The sequence below is a fragment of the Crotalus tigris genome, unplaced genomic scaffold (assembly GCF_016545835.1).
Source record: "Crotalus tigris isolate CLP2741 ecotype Arizona unplaced genomic scaffold, ASM1654583v1 scf7180000017857.1083437, whole genome shotgun sequence".
Classification (NCBI taxonomy): Eukaryota; Metazoa; Chordata; class Lepidosauria; order Squamata; family Viperidae; genus Crotalus; species Crotalus tigris.
The window spans coordinates 1044752-1067841 of record NW_024096679.1 but is presented as its reverse complement, the minus strand read 5'-3'; the positions used below and the strand labels follow the sequence as shown (position 1 = coordinate 1067841).

At 46.7% G+C, this 23090-nt stretch overlaps 1 protein-coding gene across 7 annotated transcripts in view; it reads left to right on the top strand.

Moving 5' to 3' along the window:
- The first annotated feature begins 4785 nt into the window (after positions 1 to 4785).
- Positions 4786 to 23090, top strand: part of LOC120308057 (catenin alpha-2) — a 175381-nt gene continuing 157076 nt past the window's right edge. For all 7 annotated transcript variants that reach the window (XR_005556729.1, XM_039343534.1, XM_039343529.1 and 4 more), the window contains exon 1: positions 4786 to 4936. Coding sequence is in view for 6 of the 7 variants with exons in the window: in XM_039343534.1 (XP_039199468.1) it covers positions 4799 to 4936 (138 nt within the window). In the remaining variant the exon portion in view is untranslated. The remainder of the gene's footprint in view (positions 4937 to 23090) is intronic.

Here is a 23090-nt window from a genome sequence, read left to right as displayed (position 1 = left end):
TGATAGGGGAGTGCAATTTACGTCTACATTTTGGAAGGAATTTTTATCCCTCTTAGGGACCACTCAGGACTGACATCTAGCCATCACCCTCAGACAGATGGACAAGCGGAACGCTGCCAGTCGGTACTTGAGCAATATTTGAGATGTTTTTTAAATTTCCAACAGAGTGATTGGATGGACTTACTTCCTTTTGCAGAAGTTGCCTACAATAATGCAGTCCACTCCAGCACAGGCTACACTCCTTTCAAATAGCCAACGGTCAAAGTTTCAACCCTATGCCAGAGTTAACCCCAAAAGAACCAACGATCCCTTCACTGAAAGAATGGATGGAAAACCTACAAAACACCTGGCCAATAGTCAGAAAATCACTAGATGAAGCTAGGCGGGCATACAAAGCACAAGCCGATAAAAAAAGTGTTGAGCCTACACCATTCATTATAGGAGAAATGGTTTACTTATCTACAAAATACCTAAAGTCCCTGCAGCCCTGTAAAAACCTTGGACCAAAATATATAGGACTTTTTCCAATTAAAAGAATCATAAACCCAGTAACAGTAGAATTAGAATTACCCAAAAATCTCAGGCCAATACACCCAATTTTTCATTGCAGATTGCTGAAAAGAGAGCATCAGTCACCTCTACGGCCAAAAATCCCCCCCCCACCACCTCCAATCATGGTGGAGGGGGAACAACACTTCGAAATAAAAGAGATCCTTGACTCTAGGAGATATCGTGGGACAACTCAGTACCTAGTTGCCTGGAAACACCTCCCTGCCTCACAAAATGAGTGGGTCCATAAACGTCACGTCAGAGCCCCGAAGCTATTGAAGAAGTTTCACACAGAGTATCCTAACAAGCCTAACTAAATTTTGTACGTGTGTTTTCTTTCAGGTGGATCTCTCTTATTGTTAAGAGGGGCCGGATGTCAGAATCCAATTATATTTCATCTTTAATTATCAAACATAGAAACTCCCAATTCTGCCTTCTCTGGATTCTGCCATAAGAGGGAGAAAAGGGGGGGAGCAAAGGGGCTTTATGGCCCTCACTTCCTTCAGCACACTTCAAAGGACTGAATGTGTGTTTATTGTGGCCTCTAAGCTTTAACATATCAAAGAAGAGTAATTGCCTTTCATGTAGTTATCTGAAGTCTCCATACAGACGGAAGAAGAAAGGGGATGGAATTGTGATACTTGAAACTATCACTGGAAGGGGGGTTGATTGGGTGGGACTACTGGGGAACCCCTTAAAACCTTGAATGGGAGAGCTTGACCCCCAAGTCCTGTCTAGCATGCCTGCAACCATTTTCTCTTAATAAAGGATTCCTGTTGGAAGAGCTATTCCAAGAGTTCTGTCTTCTTAAGATGCAAAGTGGGGGGGGTCCACACTTCCTCTCGTCTTTCTTACGCCCTCACTTTTCTACCTCCCTAACACCCAATCCAGCCACCACTCTCACTACCTATCTCCCTCCTACCCAATTACTTTCCTTCCTTTCATTGATCTTTTCTCTGCTCCTCCTAAACTTCCTTCCTCCATCCTAACCCACTACTCCTTCACTCTCTCCTGACTCCCCTTCCTTCCTCCCTCATTTCTTCCCTCCCGCCCTCATTTACTTACTTCATTCCTACCCAATTAATTCCCTCAATACCCGCAATCTTCCTTCCTTCTTTCGTCCTCTCCTAATTCCTCGCTACATCCCATTCCTTTCCTTACTTCGTCCTTACTTCCTCCCTCCTACACAGCACTACTTCCTTCCTTAATATCCCTTCTTCCTTCTTCCTTCCCCCTCCCTCTTCCTCTCTCACTCCCACACTCTTCCTTCCTCCTTCCCTCCCTCCCTTCTTCCCCCCCTTCCTTCTTCTTCATTCATTGCCTTCCTTCCTTCCTTCCTCTCTCCTTCTTCCCTCCCTCCCTCCTTTCCTTCCTTCCTTCCTTCCTCTCTCCTTCCTCCCTCCCTCCCTCCTTTCCTTCCTTCCTTCCTCCCTCCCTCACTCCCGCATTCTTCCTTCCTCCTTCTCTCCCTCCTTCCCTTCCTTCCTTCCTTCCTCCCTCTCTCCTTCTCTCACTCCCACACTCTTCCTTCCTCCTTCCCTCCCTCCCTTCTTCCTCCCCTTCCTTCCTTCCTTCCTTCCTCTCTCCTCCCTCCCTCCTTTCCTTCCTTCCTTCCTTTCTTCCTTCCTCCCTCCCTCCTTCCCTCACTCCCGCACTTTCTTCCTCCTTCCCTCCCTCCCTCCTTCCTCCCCTTCCTTCCTTCCTCTCTCCTTCCTCCCTCCCTCCCTCCTTTCCTTCCTTCCTTCCTTCCTTCCTCCCTCACTCACTCCTGCACTTCCTTCCTCCTTCCTCCCTCACTCCCGCATTCTTCCTTCCTCCTTCTCTCCCTCCTTCCCTTCCTTCCTTCCTTCCTCCCTCTCTCCTTCTCTCACTCCCACACTCTTCCTTCCTCCTTCCCTCACTCCCTTCTTCCTCCCCTTCCTTCCTTCCTTCCTCTCTCCTCCCTCCCTCCTTTCCTTCCTTCCTTCCTTTCTTCCTTCCTCCCTCCCTCCTTCCCTCACTCCCGCACTTTCTTCCTCCTTCCCTCCCTCCCTCCTTCCTCCCCTTCCTTCCTTCCTCTCTCCTTCCTCCCTCCCTCCCTCCTTTCCTTCCTTCCTTCCTTCCTTCCTCCCTCACTCACTCCTGCACTTCCTTCCTCCTTCCCTCCCTCCCTCCTTCCTCCCCTTCCTTCCTTCCTTCCTTCCTTCCTTCCTTCCTTCCTTCCTTCCTTCCTCTCTCCTTCCTCCCTCCCTTCCTTCTTTCCTCCCTCCTTCCCTCTACGTCCCTCACTCCTGCACTCCTCCTTCCTCCCCTTTCTTTTTTCCTTCCTTCTCCCTCTCTCCTTCCCGCACTTCTCTTCCTCCCTCCCTTCTTTCCTTCTTCCTTCCTTCCTTTCTGACTTTCTCTTTTTGATTTGTTTTATGTTGCTTAATCCATTTCCTCCTTGCTCCGTCCCACCCATCTGTGTGAAAAAAAGCAATGGAAGCTAATCTAATGGACAATGTAGGACACCCCTTACATGGATCCCAACTTCCTGTTGCCATTTCCTTCTTCGTGATTCAGCCTGGAAATTCAGACAGGAAGTCCCTGAGACAGGAGGTCCTGTTTCCCTCTGATATTGTGTGCTGCAAAGCCGGCTCTCTTAACAGCACTATATAAACACTTGTCACAATTGTCTAGACAAGCAGTTTTTTTTTTTTCCAGGACACCAAGTGTGCATCCCCCCCAAAAAAAAGAAAGAAAGAAAGAAAGAAAAACACTTGCCACTTTCTACAAGCACAGCCAGATGTTTAGATTGGATTTAGCACTTGATCCACCTAGCGAGTCCTTCAAAAAGATTCGGGATAGAGATATATTGACTAGTAATATTACGTATCATTTATTATATTTTAGTGAATAATATTTTACCAAAACCGATCTTGAGGACAATTCAGATTTTCTCTGCTAGTCGAGACAATCTGCAGCGAAATGAATTTCCCATCAGTGAGTGTTAAGTGCTTCCTTTATTTTTACCTCAGCAATTTATCCTGTGAGCAGACGGAGCAAAACTGAATGAATTCAGTGAATGAGGTGTTTTTTTTTAAAGACATGTTTTTCAAACTAAATAATTCTGTTTCCCTTGACTACCTAGCAGAAGCTTCACTGTTGCTTTAAAGAAAAGTGTATTTTCAGCGTATTCTTACATTTTTATTTCTGCTTCTCAGAAAGAAAAAGAATACAGGTAGTCTTCGACTTAACGACAATTCATTTAGTGACCGTTTGACGTTACAACAGCACTGAAAAAAGTGACTTGTGACCGTTTTTCACACTTAAGACCGTTGGAGGTCCCTTTGGTCAGGTGATCAAAATTCAGACGCTTGGCAACTGACTCGTAGGTGTGACGGTCGCAGTATCCCGGGGTCACACGATCCTCTTTTGCGACCTTCTGACAAACTGGGGAAGCCAGGTTCACTTAACGACCGTGTTGATAGCTTAACAGCTGCTGAGATTCAGTTAAACGCTGTGTCAAGAAAGGTCGTAAAGTGGGGCAAAATCCGCTTAAGAAATGTCTGACTTAGTGACAGAAATGTTGGGCTCAATTGTGGCCATAAGTCGAGGACAGCCTGTACCAACAAAAAGACTCAAAACTAGTTCTAATAGTAAAGCTAAAGGTGCTTTTTTTCTGAGGCAACTGGACTTTCCTGTTTTTCTTTGAAGATGTTTCGCTTTTCATCCAAGAAGCTTCTTCAGCCATGACTGGATGGTGGGGAACAGGACGGATTTATACTCCTTGCAGACTGCTGGTCATTTGCCTCCTTTTAGAGAGTCATTGTGGCCACTTGGAGGTTTACCTCAGTCCTTGAGAAATTGGAGCTGTGCTTTCTGCAGGATGTTTTCCGCCCGGTGTCCCTGCAGAAAGTACATCCTTCTCAATGACTCAGGTGACCCTGAGGTAAACCTCCAGGTGGCCTCAACAACTCTCTAAAAGGAAGCAAATGACCAGCTGTCTGCAAGGAGTATACATCCTTCCATTCCCCACCATCCAGTCAGAGTTGAAGAAGCTTCTTGGATGAGACGCGAAATGTCTTCAAAGAAAAACAAGAAAGTCCAGTTGCCTCAGAAAAAAGCACCCTTGGGACAACCATGACCTGGATGACTGAGAATCTCCACAGACAATAGTAAAGCTAATCCTTTGAATAATAAAGTTGTCTGAACGCTTGCTTTCTCCAGATATGGCAGTACCCTTCCCACCACTTTCTGTTTTGATTTTCCACAGTTGCGGAAAGCCGTGATGGATCACATATCGGACTCGTTCCTCGAGACCAACGTCCCGCTGCTGGTTCTCATCGAAGCAGCCAAGAGCGGCAACGAGAAAGAAGTTAAAGAATATGCCCAAGTGTTCCGTGAACATGCCAACAAGTTGGTGGAGGTAAGTTAGACCCTCCGACATGGCCAGACAATTGGTCCTGTTGGATCCACGGACAACGAACACTCCAGTAAATAAAGGTTTGGTTTTTTTAAAAAACATTTTATTATTAACTCAAGCAAGCAGACTGAAAGGCATGAGGTAACAAAGCACGTATGCCAGGGGTCTTCAAACTTGGCCCTTTGATGACTTGTGGACTTCAACTCCCAGAATTCCTCAGCCAGGCATGTTGGCTGAGGAATTCTGGGAGTTGAAGTCCACAAGTCATCAAAGGGCCAAGTTTGAAGACCCCTGGCATATGCCAAGCAAGATGACACCCAGATCTCTTAGAGCAGGGGTGTCAGACTCGATTTCATTGAGGGCCGCATCAGCACTGTGATTGCCCTTGTGGGGCTGGGGGTGTGTATGGCCAGTTCAACGTCGCTTGTGTCGTGGGGGTGCCTGTGGGGGGGCACATGCGACTTGGGCAGGTGCCCTGGACTGGCCCACCGGAGGAGCTTTGCCATTCCTCTCTTGCCACACCCGGGAGAAGGGGCGGATGGTGGCATGGACCACCAGAGTCCCTGGGTGGCAGTGGGCGCCCAGTCCAGCTCTTGAGCTCCCGGGCTACTGGGACCTGTTGGCCCAACTCTGCTTCCTCAGGCAGCTGCCCAGTGCTTCCTGTGGGCTGGATCGCATGCCTCTTGCGCCTCTGCCTCCACCTGCCACTTGGGCGGTTGATCCAGTGGCCAAGGCACTCAGGCCCACCTGCCCTGTGTAGGCTGCGAGCCCCGGGGTGCGCTGGCCAAAAGGCAGCCAAGGGACCGGCGGACTGTGGCTGCTGCCAGGCACTGCCCCTCTCCACTTCCTGTGCGCCTGGGTGGGGTGGACCCGGGCAGTGGGGGCCGGTCCCTCACTGGCTCTGGGGCAGCCTCGCAGGCTGGATCTGGGCCTATCATGATCCAGTTCCAGCGCATGGGTCTTGAGTTTGATATGTCTGTCTTAGATCCTAGCATGATGTTGTGGTTCCAGTTAATGAAACATTCCAAAGAACTTCCAGGCATTTATTTTCCTAAAAGTCTTTTATTGTTACAAAATGTTGGCACAGGCACAACGGAGGGATGCTAGGATCTAAGTTCTCTTCCTCTGAGCGGTTAAATTATCAGCATGTTCCCTCCCTAAATTAGCCGCCATATCTCACATTATCCAATTAGTGTGAAGGTCAAAGGTTTCCTTCCTCTTTCTTTCCCGGGCTTTACCCCCAACCTCCCTTCTGCTCTGTATTAACCCATAATTACCAGACAATTCTGCATATTGTCAAAAGCAAGAATATACAATATTTGCAGCGTTGACATTAATCTCTTAAAGAAGAAGGGCCTTCTCCGCTGTAGCTCCCTTTGGAACATCATCCCTGCAGAGATTAGATTGCTCCCCTCCCCCCAACTGTTACAGTTGGATTACTGGTATAATTTTTTTTTGGGGGGGGGGGTGGAAAGTAATGAATGAAGGCGAATATACGTGTCCAGGATAATATTTCAGGATCCAATCTGGGTCAATCTCCGGGACCAGTGTTTAGTCTTACAAGGGAAGTTCCCTGTGGATGGACTCCAGCACTAGTCCTAAAGCTTGGAAGGCAAAACATTTGGTCCCAGAGACCATCCCAGATTGGATCTTGTAAAAAACAAAAAGTAATCTTCTCCATAGGTTTCCACATGGGGAAAAGTGAAGGCAATTGACATCTTATGGGTCACGAAAACGCACTAACGACATCGATAACGTATATCCCGTAGCAAAGTTGCAAATTACTATGGTGATGTGCATGGCATCCAATGGCTCCTTCTACCTGCTTAGGAATGTTTTGCGGTTGTTAACAGTGTGTAACTGACAACCCTTGTCGGATCTTGCTTGGTGATAAGCAACTCATTAGACGAAGGCTTTTCAACCAGTGGTACGGGTACCACCTGTGGTACACTGGCACCTGGCAGGTGGTACGCGACCATCCTAGAAAAGGGGTAGCCGGGGAGGGGAATGAGCTGAACCGGTAGCAGCACTGCACAAGCCTGAGCGAGAGATGGCTGGAGCTGCAGGGCTGTCAGGGCTCAGCGGAAGTGCCAGGATCAGCGCCAGGCTCAAGCTGGAGCTGGGCGCTGATCCTGGCGCTTCTGCTGAGCCCTGAAGAAGTGCCGATCAGCTGGAATGTTGCAGTGTCTCCAGGGTCTGGTGATTTGCATTCAGATGCTTGGCAACTGATTCATGTTTATGATGGTCACAGTGTCCCAGGGTCATGTGAAGTGACCAAAATCTGCTGCAACCATCCAGCAGACGGGGGGGAATAAAAACCAAACACTCCCAATCCCCCCCCCCCCCGCTGCCAGTCCTCAACAGAAATGCTTAAACAATGAAAACCTCGGACAGGAGGAAGAGCACCGCTGGGTGGGCAGGCAGGTGTCTTGCTCGGCTGTGGCACTTTTTTCAGTGCCATTGTAACTTCGAACAGTTGTAAGTCAAGGACTACCTGTGCTTCATCACTTTTTTCCTTTTTTGGGGGGGTCATCAAGTTTTTGACACCTTGCTAGGCGACTGGTGGTACTCGGAATTTGCCCTATCCTAAAAGTGGTACAGTGGGTGAAAAGGTTGAAAGGCCCTGCATTAGACAACACAACAGTCTCAGAGATACAATGCCTGGTCTTCTAACCTTTCCATTAGCTAATGGAATGTTTGCAAAAATAAAATACAATAAAGTCAGTATTAGCCTAGTGTACATGCATCTGCATGAAAGACTAGAGACAACATACAAGTGTAGTATGAAACAAAGAGAGGTTGTAAGGATAAACCACCTTGGTGGCCTCTGTGGAAGATGACTCTGGAGGCAGGTTGTTCCACTGGTTAATTGTTCTCACTGACTGGAAATTTCTCCTTAATTCCAGGTTGCTTCTCTTTTTGATCAGTTTCCATCCGTTGCTTCTTGTCCTGCCTTCAGGTGCCTTGGAGAATAGGCATGCATTAGACTTCTTCTAATGTGCAGTGCTGCCTTCTTTCCCCTCCTCCTTTAGCAAGGAGCATTCACCGCTTCTGGAGGCAGGTTGTTCCACTGGTTAATTGTTCTCACTGTCAGGAAGTTTCTCCTTAGTTCTAGATTGCTTCTCTCCTTGATGAGTTTCCATCCGTTGCTTCTTGTCCGGCCTTCAGGCGCTTTGGAGAAGAGCTTGATCATCCACTCGGACTCCAAGGTCCCTCTCACAGGGACTGTTTTTGAGCCAGGTTTCCCCTAATGTGTACTTGTACCTTTGGTTTTTCCGGCCTAGGTGTAAAACTTTGCTTTTCTCCACCTTAAAGTTCACGTCATTGGATAGGCCCATTGTTCAAGTTCACCAAGATCCTTTTGGGTCCTAAGCTTGTCTTCTGGGATGTTGGCTAACTGGATTATAGTGCTGGCGTTATCCTTGAAACAGTCACATCCATCCTTCTCTGGAAGAGCGCTTATTTCATCCAAAAGGAGAAAGCCCTGTGCCTTTTTTCCTCGGGCTGCTTAGGTTGAGGCAGACATCCCTTGGGGACGTTGTGGGTCTTTGTGGCGCCATCTGTTTTGTTTTGTTTTTCTTCTCACAAGGCTTCTGGAGAGGTCTGAAAGAATCCGTGGCTTGTAGCAAGCCCTTGTGGGTGGCACGTAGAAAGAGGCCTGTATTTTAGTGTGATTAAAATTTGATCTACTGCAGCGAATCAATACAATCACCGTGCATTTGCAGCCGATCTCGTTAAGGAAGAAGGCTCCCACTTCTGCTTTATGGTCTCTGTTTCCCCTGGACTTACAAGAGTCCCTGGGTGAGTCTCCTCCTGTTTATTCAGATGTCGTTTTAGCCATAGATTACTTATGGTTTTTTCCAAGGAAGGAGAAATTGTGTCTTCCTCTTCCTTTTCCTCTTCTTCCTTCTCTTCCTCTTCCTCCCCTTCCTCCTCCCCTTCCTCCTCTTCTTCCTCCTTTGCCTCTCTTCTCCTTTTCCTCCTTCTTTCCCCTCTTCCTTTTTCCTCTTCCTCCTTCTTTCCTCTCCTCCTCCTCTTCTTCCTCCTTTTCCTCCTCCACCTCTTCCTTCTCTTCCTCTTCCTCTTCCTCCTCTTCTTCCTCCTTCTCCTCACTTCTCCTCGTTTTCCTTCTTCTTTCCCCTCCTCTTCCTTTTTCCTCTTCTTCTCCCTCCTCTTCCTCTTCCACTTTTCCTCCTCCTCCTCTTCCTCCTCCACCTCTTCCTCCTCCTCTTCTTCCTCCTTCTCCTCACTTCTCCTCCTTTTACTCCTCCTGCTTCCCCTCCTCTTCCTTTTTCCTCTTCTTCCTCCTCCTCTCCCTCCTCTTCCTCTTCCACTTTTTCCTCCTCCACCTCTTCCTTCTCTTCTTCCTCCTTCTCCTCACTTTTCCTCCTTTTCCTCCTTCTTTCCCCTCCTCTTCCTTTTTCCTCTTCCTCCTTCTTTCCCCTCCTCCTCCTCTTCCTCCTTTTCCTATTCCTACTCCTTTTCCTCCTCCTGCTTCCCCTCCTCTTCCTTTTTCCTCTTCTTCCTCCTCCTCTCCCTTCTCTTCCTCTTCCACTTTTTCTTCCTCCTCCTCCTCCACCTCTTCCTTCTCTTCTTCCTCTTCCTCTCTTCTCCTTTTCCTCCTTCTTTCCCTTCCTTTTTCCTCTTCCTCCTTCTTTCCCCTCTTCCTCCTTTCCGTACTCCTATTCCTTTTCCTCTGCCTTCTTCCCCTTCTCTTCCTTTTTCCTCTTCCTCCTTCTTTCCCCTCCTCCTCCTCCTTTTCCTCCTTCTCTTCCCCCTCCCTTTTTCCTCTTCCTCCTTCTTTCCCCTCCTCTTCCTCCTCTTCCTCCTTCTCTTCCCCCTCCTTTTTTCCTCTTCCTCCTTCTTTCCCCTCCTCTTCCTCCTCTTCCTCCTTCTCTTCCCCCTCCTTTCTCCTTTTCCTCCTTCTTCCCCTCCTCTTCCTTTTTCCTCTTCCTCCTTCTTTCCCCCCCTCCTCCTCTTTTTCCTCCTTCTCTTCCCCTCCTTTCTCCTTTTCCTCCTCCTTCTCTTCTTCCTTTTTCCTCTTTCCGCCACCTCCTCCTCCTGCTGCCATGATGCCTTCTTCTTAATGACCACGGGGTCTAGTTTCTCCTTCTCCTTCCTAGGCTTCTCCAATCCCGCAGAAAAAAATATATATTTCCGCTAAATGGGCAATTAATCAATCATGGGTTCGTGAAGAATGCTCCTGGGGTACATGATCTTTAATAAAAACCAAACTCTTCCAATTAGAATGTTGTATTTGGCCTTTCCTCCCATCCACAAGCCCGTCGTTTGTCCCTTTGCCTATGATAGTGGTGGCGAACCTATGGCACGCGTGCCAGAGGCGGCACTCAGAGCCCTCCCTGTGGGCACACGCGCCATGCCCCGGAGATGGCAATCGTCCCTCTTCAACCAGCTGCCCACTAACTCGCCGAGCTCCCACGTGGCTGGATGGATCCCAGCATGGCAGGTTTCCTTCCTTCTCCCCATCCCATCCCTCCTGGCCTCGCATGCTCTCCTTTTCCCGGGTACGACCCACTGCATCGCCTCCTCAGCTGTCGGCCGGCCATCCAGCTCAGAGGCGGCTTCTCTGAACTGCTGGCGGTGGGCTGCGGAGCCCCAGAGTGTGCCGGTCGAGGGGCCAGCAGGCTGCGGCTGCTTACGGATACTGTCACTCCCAATGCGCTCGCTGGTTTCTGTGTGCGGGGGCCATTGGTGTCAGGCACCAGCCGCCCCTTGCCCTGCAACAATGGCACCCCCACCATGCCCTGCCTTGCCCAGCCTCACCCTGTAAGACGAGCCTCCTGCGCAACGCCCCACCTGCCAGAGACCCCCTGGGTCTCCCCCAACCCTGCCCGGCCCCCACAGGCGTCCCTCCCCACGAGCAACATCGAGGTGATCACGCCCACCCAGTCTGTCATGACCACCACAGTCACGCCCACCCAGTGGGCCACGCCCACCCGGCACCCAACAATAAATAAGTGGGTTTTGGGTTGCAATTTGGGCACTCGGACTCTAAAAGTTTCACTGGCCTATGAGGTGCCTCTTTTCTTGATCCAAAGTTCATCCTCCTTAATTTTTTGAAGAGGGTAACTGGCAGCAGTTAGGAAATGTGGAATTTCCCTATGGTGCTAAATGAAATTTTGCAGGGCAGTTGTCCGATTCTACCCCTTTCCTCCTTCTTGTTGACCCCCTTCGTCTTTGGGAAGGGGATGCGAATGTGTCTCGCCGGTCACCTTTTCCTTTGAGCAATTTTTTTCATAACGGCAGAAAAAAAGATGGAAGCTTCTTCTCCCCAAGAAATGGACTTCTGGAAGCTTCCTCCCACTTTTTCCGGCCTTGAATAGACGTGCCAGCCAACCCTGGCAATTTATGGAAATCCATTTTGTCTCTCCGACAGCCCCCGGGGTGAGCTTGCTAAAGAGAAAAATGGCACGGAGTGGTGATAGTGTGATTGTAGGAGGCCATTTGTCACAGAGACTGTGGAAGGAGGCACCAATCTGCCTCTCTTGAGGCGAAGGAACTCGGATGTCCAAAAAAAAGGGTTTCCTCGTTAATTCTGATTGAAAATAAACTCAAGTGTAACTTTGGCAAAGCCTGTGGATTTATCACCGTATCTGTGCGGCAGCTGGGGGGGAAAAGGAAAAAACAAAGTTGTTTTTGCTTTTGAAAAAAATTCTATTTGACACACACTCACGCCAAGCTGGCAGGAATAGCCAACACTCCAGAAGACAGGCTTAAGATACAGAAGGATCTGGACAGACTTGAACACTGGGCACTAACTAACAAAATGAAATTCAATGGTGAAAAAAGCAAGGTTCTACATTTAGGCAAGAAAACCAAATGCACAAGTACAGCATAAGTGGCACCATGCTCAATAGTAGTAACTGCGAGAGGGACCTCGGAGTCCTAGTAGACAATCACCTAAATATGAGCCAGCAGTGTGCTGCAGCTGCCAAAAAGGCCAACACAGTGCTAGGCTGCATTAACAGAGGGATAGAATCAAGATCACGTGAAGTATTAATACCACTCTACAATGCCTTGGTAAGGCCACACTTGGAATACTGCATTCAGTTTTGGTCACCACGATGCAAAAAAGATGTTGAGACTCTAGAAAGAGTACAGAGAAGAGCAACAAAGATGATTAGGGACTGGAGGCTAAAACATATAAGGAACGGTTGCTAGAATTGGGTATGTCTAGTTTACCGAAGAGAAGGACAAGGGGGGACATGATAGCAGTATTCCAATATCTCAGGGGCTGCCATAAAGAAGAGGGAATTAAGCTATTTTCCAAAGCACCTGAAGGCAGGACAAGAAGCAACGGGTGGAAACTAATCAAGGAGAGAAGCAACCTAGAACTAAGGAGAAACTTCCTGACAGTGAGAACAATTAATCAGGGGAACAGCTTGCCTCCAGAAGCAGTAAATGCTCCAACACTGGAAGTTTTTAAGAAGAGACTGGACAGCCACTTGTCCGAAATGGTGTAGGGTTTCCTGCCCGAGCAGGGGGTTGGACTAGATGACCTCCAAGGTCCCTTCCAACTTTACTAATATGAACATACATATATTTAAAGAGCCATGTGGTCCATATGCGGTGGTGGGATTCAGCCTGTTCACACCTGTTTGGCAGAACCGGTAGCTAAATTTTGCTGTGTTTGGAGAACCAGCTGAATGCACACTGCTTCCGGAAGTGCGTTCTAGGCCTGGGAGGCCTGGAGGAGGCTTCCCAGGCCTAGAACAGCCCGCCGGAAGTGCAGAGATGCCACTTCTGGAAGTCTGTTCTAGGCCTCAGAGGCCTGAAGGAGGCCTCCCAGGCCTAGAACAGCCCACTGGAAGTGTGTGGATGCCACTTCCAGAAGTCCGCTCTAGGCCTCAGAGGCCTGAAGGAGGCCTCCCAGGCCTGGAATGGTCCACCGGAAGTGCATGCATGCCACTTCTGAAAGTCCGTTCTAGGCCTCAGAGGCCTGAAGGAGGCTTCCCAGGCCTAGAACAGCCCACTGGAAGTCATTTCTGGAAGTCCGTTCTAGGTCTCGGAGGCCCAGGCCTGCATCCAACAAGAGAACCGGTTATTCAGATATTTGAATCCCACTACTGTCCATATGAGGCATTTTCCCATGGGTTTTGACCATCTCTTTCTTCTGTCCTTCTCAGATGTAATACCTAAACTGGACTGTATTTTTGTTTTTCAAAATCAGCATCTTTATGAAAAGGCTTCACCCAGTAGTGTGGAGGGTGCCCTTCCTTGATGTTGTTTTCCTTCTGTTCTTCTTCTTTTCGTGCTTCAAATATCATGCTGTTTCACTCAGACACACAGCTATCAACAGGCACATACAGTTAAACAACATCTACATACCATTCAAAGGAGACCAAAAGCTGAAAGAACACAACTTCTCCTGATCAGCAATCAACCACCAGAGAAGAAGAGATTAAAACCAAGCAATAAACAACATACCAATGAAGGAATTACCAATTTAGTAAACAACAGCCTAATCAAAGAATCACCAAGAATACTCCCAACAACACTGACAGGGCAAGTTGCTTGTATATAAAGAGAGAGCAAACCCCACCCTCTTCTAGCAGTGATAATATTACCTAGTTGGGTAATAAAACGTCTGCAAGAAAACCACCAAGCTCAGAGAGCACCAAGGACCTCACAGTTGTCCTCCTCCTCCTCCTCCTCCTCCTCCTCCTCTAAGCAAACCTTACTCCCTTCTAGTACTGAGGATATTACCTAGTTGGGTCATGAAACTACCAAGTTCAGAGAGCACCAAAGACTCCACAGTCCTCCTCCTCCTTCTCCTTCTCCTTCTCCTCCTCTTCCTCCTCACACACTCCTTTCTAGCACTGATAATATTACCACCAAGTTCACAGAGCACCAAGGACTCCATCCTCCTCCTCCTACTCCTTTTCCATCCACTCTGAAACCCTCCCACTCCCTGCTAGCACTGATGATGTTACCCAGTCGGGTAACAAAACGTCTGTAAGAAAACTACCAGGCTGAGAGAAGCTAGGATTTTGCAGTCCAACCCCGACCTATAAATGCACATGCACAAGCACACCATGCACACCCATGGTGGGGCTAGTGGTGGAACTGACGCCTGTGTGCATGCGCAAATGGGGCACTAGCACCCATGTGCATGCACAAAGGGCCACTAGCATTTTTGCGCATGCGCAAAAGGGGCACTAGCACCCACACGCAGTGCGCAAACAGGGCCACTAGCACCTGTGCGACGGCACTAGCGCAAGTGGGGAGGATGGGTGCACATGTGCGCACACTTGCCAGCCATTCCCGGCGGCCAACATGGCGGCCAACATGGACCATGGCTGCAGCCCACAGATTGGGGACCCCTGATGTAGAACAGTGTTTCCCAAACTTGACAATTTTAAGGCATGAGGACTTCAACTCCCAGAATTCCACAGCCAGCGTTGCTGGCTGTGGAATTCTGCGAGTTGAAGTCCACATGCCTTAAAATTGTCAAGTTTGGGAAACACTGATGTAGAAGAAGACATAACTATAGACAGTCCTTGGTTTAATGACTGCCTTGTTTAGCAACCATTTATAGTTACAACAGGGATGAAAAAGTACCCTTACAACCAGTCCTTACATTTACAACCTTTGTAGGTCTATAAAGCAAAGAAAACCTGAAGAGAGATCATAAGCACAGTGGCAGTTTCATTTAAGGACCACTTTGCTTAAGTCAGTCCTAATTGTGGTCTCTAAATAAAGACTAGCCGTACGCAGTCCAATGGGAAATGTTCCAGTTACTGCTAATAAAATATGTTTTTTATAATAAAGCTCACACACATTTTGGAATAAATTGGCCCTTGTTCTGGGCAACACTTATACAAACATTGAATAGAAGGAAGATTTATAACAGGAATATAAGTAGGAATAAAATTTTTAAAAGTGTGAAAGGGCGAATACTTTTTTAAAAAAAACAAATACTTTGAGAAGCATTATCAAAGCACTCCCATTTCTTCTCTTCCTCCTCCTCTCTCTTGAACACAAAATAAAATAACTTGGTGATGGATTGAAATAGCCAAAGATATGATATATAATTTAAGGTGGCCGTGATTGAATATCATCAGGATTCAAACGGTAAGTTTCAATTGAAATTTCACTCACGACTGTGTCTAAATATTATCAATATTTAAATGTAATTCTAAGGTTGGCCAACTTCTCTTCTATCTTTAGTACTTAAAAGGACAATATGTATTCTTAGCGTCTCCATAAATCAATCTCATTTTTTAAAAAAAAAAAAAAAAGCGAGAGAATTGCCACCGCTGGGAGATTGTATAACAGTTATAATCACAGTTATTTTTTGTCATAGAAATTGAGATGTCTTAAAACTTGCTTAAAAATATAAGCGAGTTAGCTCTTATCAGATTTTTTTTTTTAAAATAAAAATACGTACTCAATAGATGAGCTGTGCAAAGAGAACAGAAGGAACATCCAGCATTCCTAAACTTCTACATTCGCCTCAATTCAGGTCAAAGCTACTAAATCCATTTATTAATCCAAGACATGGTAGAAATTAAATGTTATAACTTTAGAGATCTTATTGGTGGTCAGGTGGATCAAAATTCAGATGCTTGGCAACCGACTCGTATTTATGACGGTTGCGATGTCCCAGGGTCACGTGATCCCCTTTTGCGACTGTCTGATATAACCAGGTCGAAGGGGAAGCCAGATTGATTAACAACCGTGTGACTGACTTAACAACTGCCGTGATTTACTTAACCCCATGAAAGGTCGTAAAATGGGGTAAAACTCACTTAACAACTGTCTGGCTTAGCAGTGGAAATTTTGGGCTGAACTGTGGTCCTAAGTCGAGGACCACCTGTATCTGGGAATTTTCAGGTCAGAGTGAAATTTCCTACACATCTGTATGTTTATCCAGACAATGCATATTACCCATTCCTTAGTCCAGATTTCCCCAACCTTCCTGGCTTTGTGGACCATCTGTGTGTGTGTGTGTGTGTGTGAGAGGAGATGGTTTCACACGAGCGGCGGGCAAGCACGTGTACACATTTGAACGGACAAGCATGCCCGCCGTTTGCGCAAATGGAGCATGTGTGCCCGCCACTTCCACGGCCCAGTTCCAAAGGGCTCAAGGTCCCGGTAATGGGCCACAGCCCCGGTATTGGGGACCTCTTCTTTCCAAACTGCCTGAAGGCAGTACAAGAAGCAATGGGTGGAAACTAACCAAAGAGAGAAGCAACCTAGAACTAAGGAGAAACTTCCTGACAGTTAGAACAATTAACCAGTGGAACAGCCTGCCTGCAGAAGTGGTGAATGCACCAACACTGGAAGTTTTTAAGAAGAGACTGGACAGCCATTTGTCTGAAATGGTATAGGGTTTCCTGCCTGAGCAGGGGGTTGGACGAGATGACTTCCAAGATCCCTTCCACCTTCTTTATTATTATTATTATTATTATTATTATTATTATTATTATTATTATTATTATTATTGATCATCGCACAGTCAGCCAGATGTTCAGACTGGATTTGGCATTTTGTCTACCTATCGAGTCCTTACCCAGGACCTGGGATAGGCAGATGTGGATGTTTGATGGTATTACAGATATCGTCGCAGGATGGAAGCAGTTCCTAGTAAGGCCGCCTTTTGCAATTGACTAATAGCGAATTTGTCAATGCCAATGGTGTTCAAGTGGTGCTCCAATTGTTTTGGGATTGCACCCAAGGAGCCTATTACTATTGGTACTACCCTTGCTTGCTTTTGCCACAGTCTTTCTATTTCTATTTGTAGGTCTTTGTATTTTGTTATCTTCTCCAGTTCTTTCTCTTCTATTCTGCTGTCTCCAGGCACTGCCACGTCCACTATCCAGACTTTTTTGTCTTTCTTATCGACAATTGTTAAGTCTGGGGTGTTATGTTGCAGGTGCTTGTCTGTTTGAATTCTGAAGTCCCAGAGCAGTTTAATTTTATCATTTTCTATGACATTATTATTATTATTATTATTACTACTACTACTACTACTACTACTACTATTATTATTGTGTTCTGAAGCCTAATGGCAAAATGCCTATCCTTTCTATCCAGCCCATTCAGGTTGATTTTTCAGTTCTGCTATTTCAATAATAACCCCCGCGGGTTCTCTATAAATTCTCCTTCCTTTTGTTTTGGTAAAACGGCTCATCTACATCTAAATATATTTTGCCTTTTCCTCCACGTCCAATAACATTGAGCCCTTCTGATTTAAGGGACTTGGCGTGGACGAATTGCCCATTGATCTTTCAAAATGAGGAACGGACCACGTTTACTTCAGATTTTCCTGAGGAACAATTAGTACCGCTTTGATGACCACACTCCATTTGGTTCAGGTTACCTGTAAATATCTCCCTTAGTCCTTTTTTTGTTTTATTTTGTTTCTGTTTTTTTAATTTACCCAGGACACTATCCAGTGACAAGCAGAAAAGTTAGAGACCCTTTGCAGCAGATGTTTGAGCAATGCACTCCTAGGTGTGTGCATGGCGGCTAAAAAAAAAAAGATAGCTCATTCTGAAAGATGGCTGCTTCTAATCTGCCAGGCTGCACTCATCCATTATAATGCCCGTGGCATCTCTGCATAGCATCATGCAAAATTACATCTTTGCCTGGACATTTTGATGGATAATTAAGTCAATAAGAAGAGGTAGCAAAGAGGCGGATGGCTGCAAGAGTTTGGCAGTTTGGGATCGGATCATGACGCATTGTTAAATTCTCTTAAAAAAGAGAATTTTAAGTAGGACCCAAACAAAGTTGGGTGTTTGGTGAAGCAGGATGAGACCTGTTAGAATAGAATAACAGAGTTGGAAGGGACCTTGGAGGTCATCTAGTCCAACCCCCTGCTCAGGCAGGAAACCCTATACCGTTTCAGACAAATGGTCGTCCAGTCTCTTCTTAAAAACTTCCGGTGTTGGAGCATTCACCACTTCTGCAGGCAGGCTGTTCCACTGGTTAATTGTTCTAACTGTCAGGAAGTTTCTCCTTAGTTCTAGGTTGCTTCTCTCCTTGATGAGTTTCCATCTGTTGCTTCTTGTCCTGCCTTCAGGCGCTTTGGAGAATAGCTTGGCTCCCTCTTCTTTGGGGCAGCCCCTGAGATACTGGAACATTGCTGTCATGCCCCCCCCTCATCCTTCTCTTCATTAAACTAGACACGCCCAATTCCAGCAACCGTTCCTTATATGTTTTAGCCTCCAGTCCCCTGATCATCTTTGTTGCTCTTCTCTGCACTCCTTCTAGAGTCTCAGCATCTTTTTTACATCGTGGTGACCAAAACTGGATGCAGTAGTCCAAGGGTGGCCTTACCAAGGCCTTGTAAAGTGGTATTAACATTTCACGCGATCTCGATTCTATTCCTCTGTGAAGATACTATGGCATCTTTTGTTTGTTTTGTGGTTTCTTCTTATCCGTTTTTGATGCAACGTGTAGGCGCCTCTTAGAGTTTCTGCTGTGATTGAAACGGCTTACACATTGTCAAAACAAACTCATTCTTTTCAGCTAGACAGGTGGAGTTCCTAGTACGTTTTTCCCCCCTTATCGTTATTTTTGTGTCTCTTTATGTCTGAGAGAGCGAGAGTGAGAGAGATGGAGAAATAGATCAAGGTCATTTGCAGGTGGTCCTCGGCTTTACACCAGCTCATTTAGTGACCGTTCAACATTACAACGGCACTGAAAAAAAGTGACTTATGACCGTTTGTCACCCTTGCGACCGTTGCAGCATCCCCACGGTCACATGATCAAAATTCAGACGCTTGGCAACTGACTCATACTTATGACGGTCGCAGTGTCCCGGGCGTCCCGTGATCCCCTTTTGCGATCTTCTGACAAGCAAAGTCAATGGGGGGGCAGATTCGCTTAACGACCGTGTCACTAACTTATCAACTGCAGTGATTCACTTAACAGCTTTGGCTAAGAAAAGTCGTAAAGTGGGGCAAAACTCACTTGACAAATGTCTCACTTGGCAACAGCAATTTTGAGCTCAGTTATTTGAGGCAAATAAATTCACGCAAATGAAAAAAAAATAATGAATAAATCAGAGCACTGGCCGAGAAGCAGACTGCAGAAAGTTCATTTGTGTTCATCGGAGGCTTAGCTGAATGAATTAAGAGATTCTCTATATGGATCATTGCTGTTTTCCCAGACTCAAAGGCTTTTAAATAAATTCTTGGATGGATTTCCTTTTGGAGCATTTGCAAAAAAATCAGCTGCATCGAGCGTGCAAAAATCTCCAGCCTCGGGGCATGTTTATCGGAAAGCACGAAGAAGGTCTTCTCACCGAAGCAGCTCTCTCTGTCTTAACATCCACGTTAGCGCTGTGAAGAGAAATTGTTTCCCTCTGTTCCAAGCAATGGCTTTTAAAACGTCAGAGGAAACTGTCGAGACAGCCCTGAAAATGGGTGTGCCTTCAAAGCCATCATTTTGCGTTAGAAAAACGTGAAATCAAACAGTTGAGAGGGGATTGTGGGGATCAAATAATGTTTACACTACTAAAATTCCTGCTGTTGTGACCTTTAACTGGATGAAATGGTGCATCACGGAGCAACAATTTTTGAGCCAAAGTACCTTAAAGCAAAAGAATTGAGGCCTTTGAACTAGGGTGCTGGAGAAGACTCCTGCGAGTCCCCTGGACTGCAAGGCAATCAAACCGGTCAGTCCTGGAGGAGATCAACCCTGACTGCTCTTTAGAAGGCCAGATCCTGAAGTTGAAACTCAAGTCCTTTGGCCACCTAATGAGAAGGAAGGACTCCCTGGAGAAGAGCCTGATGCTGGGAAAGATGGAAGGCAAGAGAAGAAGGGGACGACAGAGAAGGAGGTGGCTGGATGGAGTCACTGAAGCAGTAGGCGTGAGCTTAAATGATTCCAGAAGATGGTAGAGGACAGGAAGTCCTGGAGGAATGTTGTACATGGGGTTGCGATGGGTCGGACACGACTTCGCAACTAACAACACCACTTTATAGCAGAGGTCCCCAGCCTTTGGGGCACCAGAGACCATTTCCATGGAGAAAGAGTGTGTGGTTTTGTGTGCTGCCTGCATCCCACAGATGGGGCTTTGCTTGTTTGTGCGGACCGGTTGCTGGCATGCCACGGACTGCTATCGGTCCGTGGACCGGGGGTTGGGGATCCCTGCCTTAAAAGGCCTAACTTACAGAATGTGTTCTAAATCCAGGATCCATGTCTCCTGAGCGAATAAAAGCGTGGCGGCTTCGATGTTATTGGCTGTTGCTGCGGGAATGTACTCTTCAGTTTCAACGTTCTGGGACAGTTTCCCAGTCAGTCGTGCAATCCCTTGCTCCCTCATTCACCCAGCAATAGCCACTTACCCGCCTGCTGGGGAGGAGAGGGAAGTTGTAAGCTGCTCAGTTTTCAAGGGAAAACATCAGTATATTTTATTTTGGATTTTTCTGGCCTGTTAAAGGAAAGTTCCTGAGATACTAGTTGACGTTCAGCTGTAGAATTGCTTCTTCTTAAACATACATGTATCCCTTGACTTACAGCCGTTCATTTAGCGAGATTTGAAGTTAACAATGGCACGGGGGGAAAAAAGGTTCTTGTGACCATTTTTCATACTTACAACCGTTGCAGCCTCCCCATGGTCACGCGATCAGAATTCAAACTCTTTGCAACTGGTTCATATTCATGACAGTTGCAGGATCTGGTGTCTTGTGACCTCCTGGCAAGCAAAGTCGATGAGGAAGGCAGATCCACTTAACAACCACATTAACACAATGACCGTAGTGATTCCTTTAAAAACTGTGGCAAGAAAGGTGTGAAAAGGGGGCAAAACTCCACAACTGTCTTGGTTAGCAACGCCAATGTTGGGTTCCGTTGTGGCGGTAACTCAAGGACTACCTGTAGTGTTAGCAGGAACAGCAGCGGTGCCTAAACACGTAGTATGCCGTGTTTCAAAGTCATATTTCAGCCCTCAAAAGTTGTAAGAACGCATGTTCTTACTACTTCTGTGCTCCTTGCCGAAGCAGCAACTAGTCTGCACTTGTTTTATTTTACACAAGTTGAACAGTTGTCTTTAGATTTTATTATTTTTTTTCCCCAACACGCTCAGTTTCTTCCTCCTGACTTTTCTGTCTGGAAATTCTTGGGCTGTCAAGAAGCTGATGATAATTGGGTGATAAATGAACTTATATCCTGCATTGCAAGACTGACATAAAAGTTGTTTTTTTTTAAAAAAAATGGCAGGGAAGGCACTGACAAGTGTCAGGTAAATGAGGAAAAGGCAGAAGTTTTCAAAAGAGTAAGCCTTCCATTCAAGCATTAGACAGGCTGTTGAATTTGGTTGGCAGCAGCCAAACACCCAGGTAATTTTCGAGTGGGGTATTCTTGAGATTAAAGGATGAACTATGGTGTGTGTGTGTGTGTGTGTGTGTGTGTGTGTGTGATAGCTAAAAGCAGCAATATTGTTCGTGCTGTCAGGAGAGGAACATTTGTCATAGAGTAAGTGGTTGGTTTGAGCTACAACGGGTGGTAAGTTTCAGAAAAGGTCTCCACTCTCTGATTGATCGTCTGCATTTTCACAGAGGTTCAACCTACACTTCAGTTATTCATGGTGAACGTCGAGTCATCAACTCCCGCATATTTATGTAAAATTCACGTACGCAAAACCAAGGCACGCGCACAAGGATCATCGGAGGCTGCCAACCTTGCTCTCTAAACACGCGGAAGTGGACAGGTGGTCCTCGCTCTCACGACCACAGTCGGGCCCCAAATTTCCCGTGGCTAAACGAGACGTTTGTTAAGGGAATTTTGCCCCATTTTACGACCTTTCTCACCGCAGTTCTTACGCGAATCCTGGCAGTTGTTAAGTTGGTTACAGGAAGAAAAGGAGGAGGGGAAAATGAGGAGGAGGAGGAGGACTGTGAGGTCCTTGGTGTTCTCTGAGCTTGGTGGTTTTCTTGCAGACGTTTCATGACCGAACTAGGTAACGTCATCAGTGCTAGAAGGGTTTTATGGAGAAGAGGAGGAGGAGGAGGAGGAGGAGGAGGAGGAGGAGGAGGAGAAGAAGAAGAAGAAGAAGAAGAAGAAGAAGAAGAAGAAGAAGAAGAAGAAGAAGAAGAAGAAGAAGAAGATGATGATGATGATGATGATGATGATGATGATGATGGAGGAGGAGGAGGGGGGGTCCTTGATGCTCTCTGAGCTTGGTGGTTTTCTTGCAGACGTTTCATGAGCCAACTAGGTAATGTCATCAGTGTTAGAAGGGAGTGGGTTTTATGGAGAAGAGGAGGAGGAGGAGGAATGTAGTGTCCTTGATGCTCTCTGAGGTTGGTGGTTTTCTTGAAGACATTTCATGAGCCAACTAGGTAACGTCATCAGTACTAGAAAGGAGTGGGTTTTATGGAGAAGAGGAGGAGGACGAGGAGGGAGACTGTGGGGTCCTTGATGCTCTCTGAGCTTGGGTGCTTTTCTTGTAGACATTTCATCACCAAACTAAGTAACCTCATCAGTGCTAGCAGATTGTAACAGACTGCCAATCCTCAAATGCCTAAAAACTGAAAATTTGTGGGATTCGAACTGCGTAACCGTTGAAGAAGAGCTTTGGTTTAATCCTGCGGCAAAGTAAAGACAGTTTTGTGAACTAAACAAGGTGGGAATTTATGGTGCTTTTACTTAGAATGGAAAGAGAGAGGCCTGGGCGATCTAGAGACAGGAGGCACAGTTGCATTTGAATTTCTAATGCAATTGCTGTGGGAAATCAAAGCGGCCTAATAAATTGGGCTTCCAGAGCAAATGACAGCACAGAGCCATGTCGTCCCCCCCCCCCGGCCAGGTCAGTTCTTAAAGCCACAGTGCATCATATACGTGACCCACAGCCCTCCTTGGTGTCGCTATGCATTCTCGCAATCCTAAGGCTGGACACACAGACAAGGAGAAATTTCCTGACAGTGAGAACAATTAACCAGTGGAACAGCCTGCCTCCAGAAGCTGTGAATGCTCCAACACTGGAAGTTTTTAAGAAGAGACTGGACAGCCATTGGTCTCCAACCTTGCCAACTTTAAGACTTGTGAACTTCAACTCCCAGAATCCCACAGCAAACTCCCAATCCTGCCTAAGGCAGGACTAGAACTCACAAGGTTTCTAATGATTGGCCCAAAGTCAGCCACCTGGCTTTCATGCCTAAGGCGGGACTAGAACTCACCA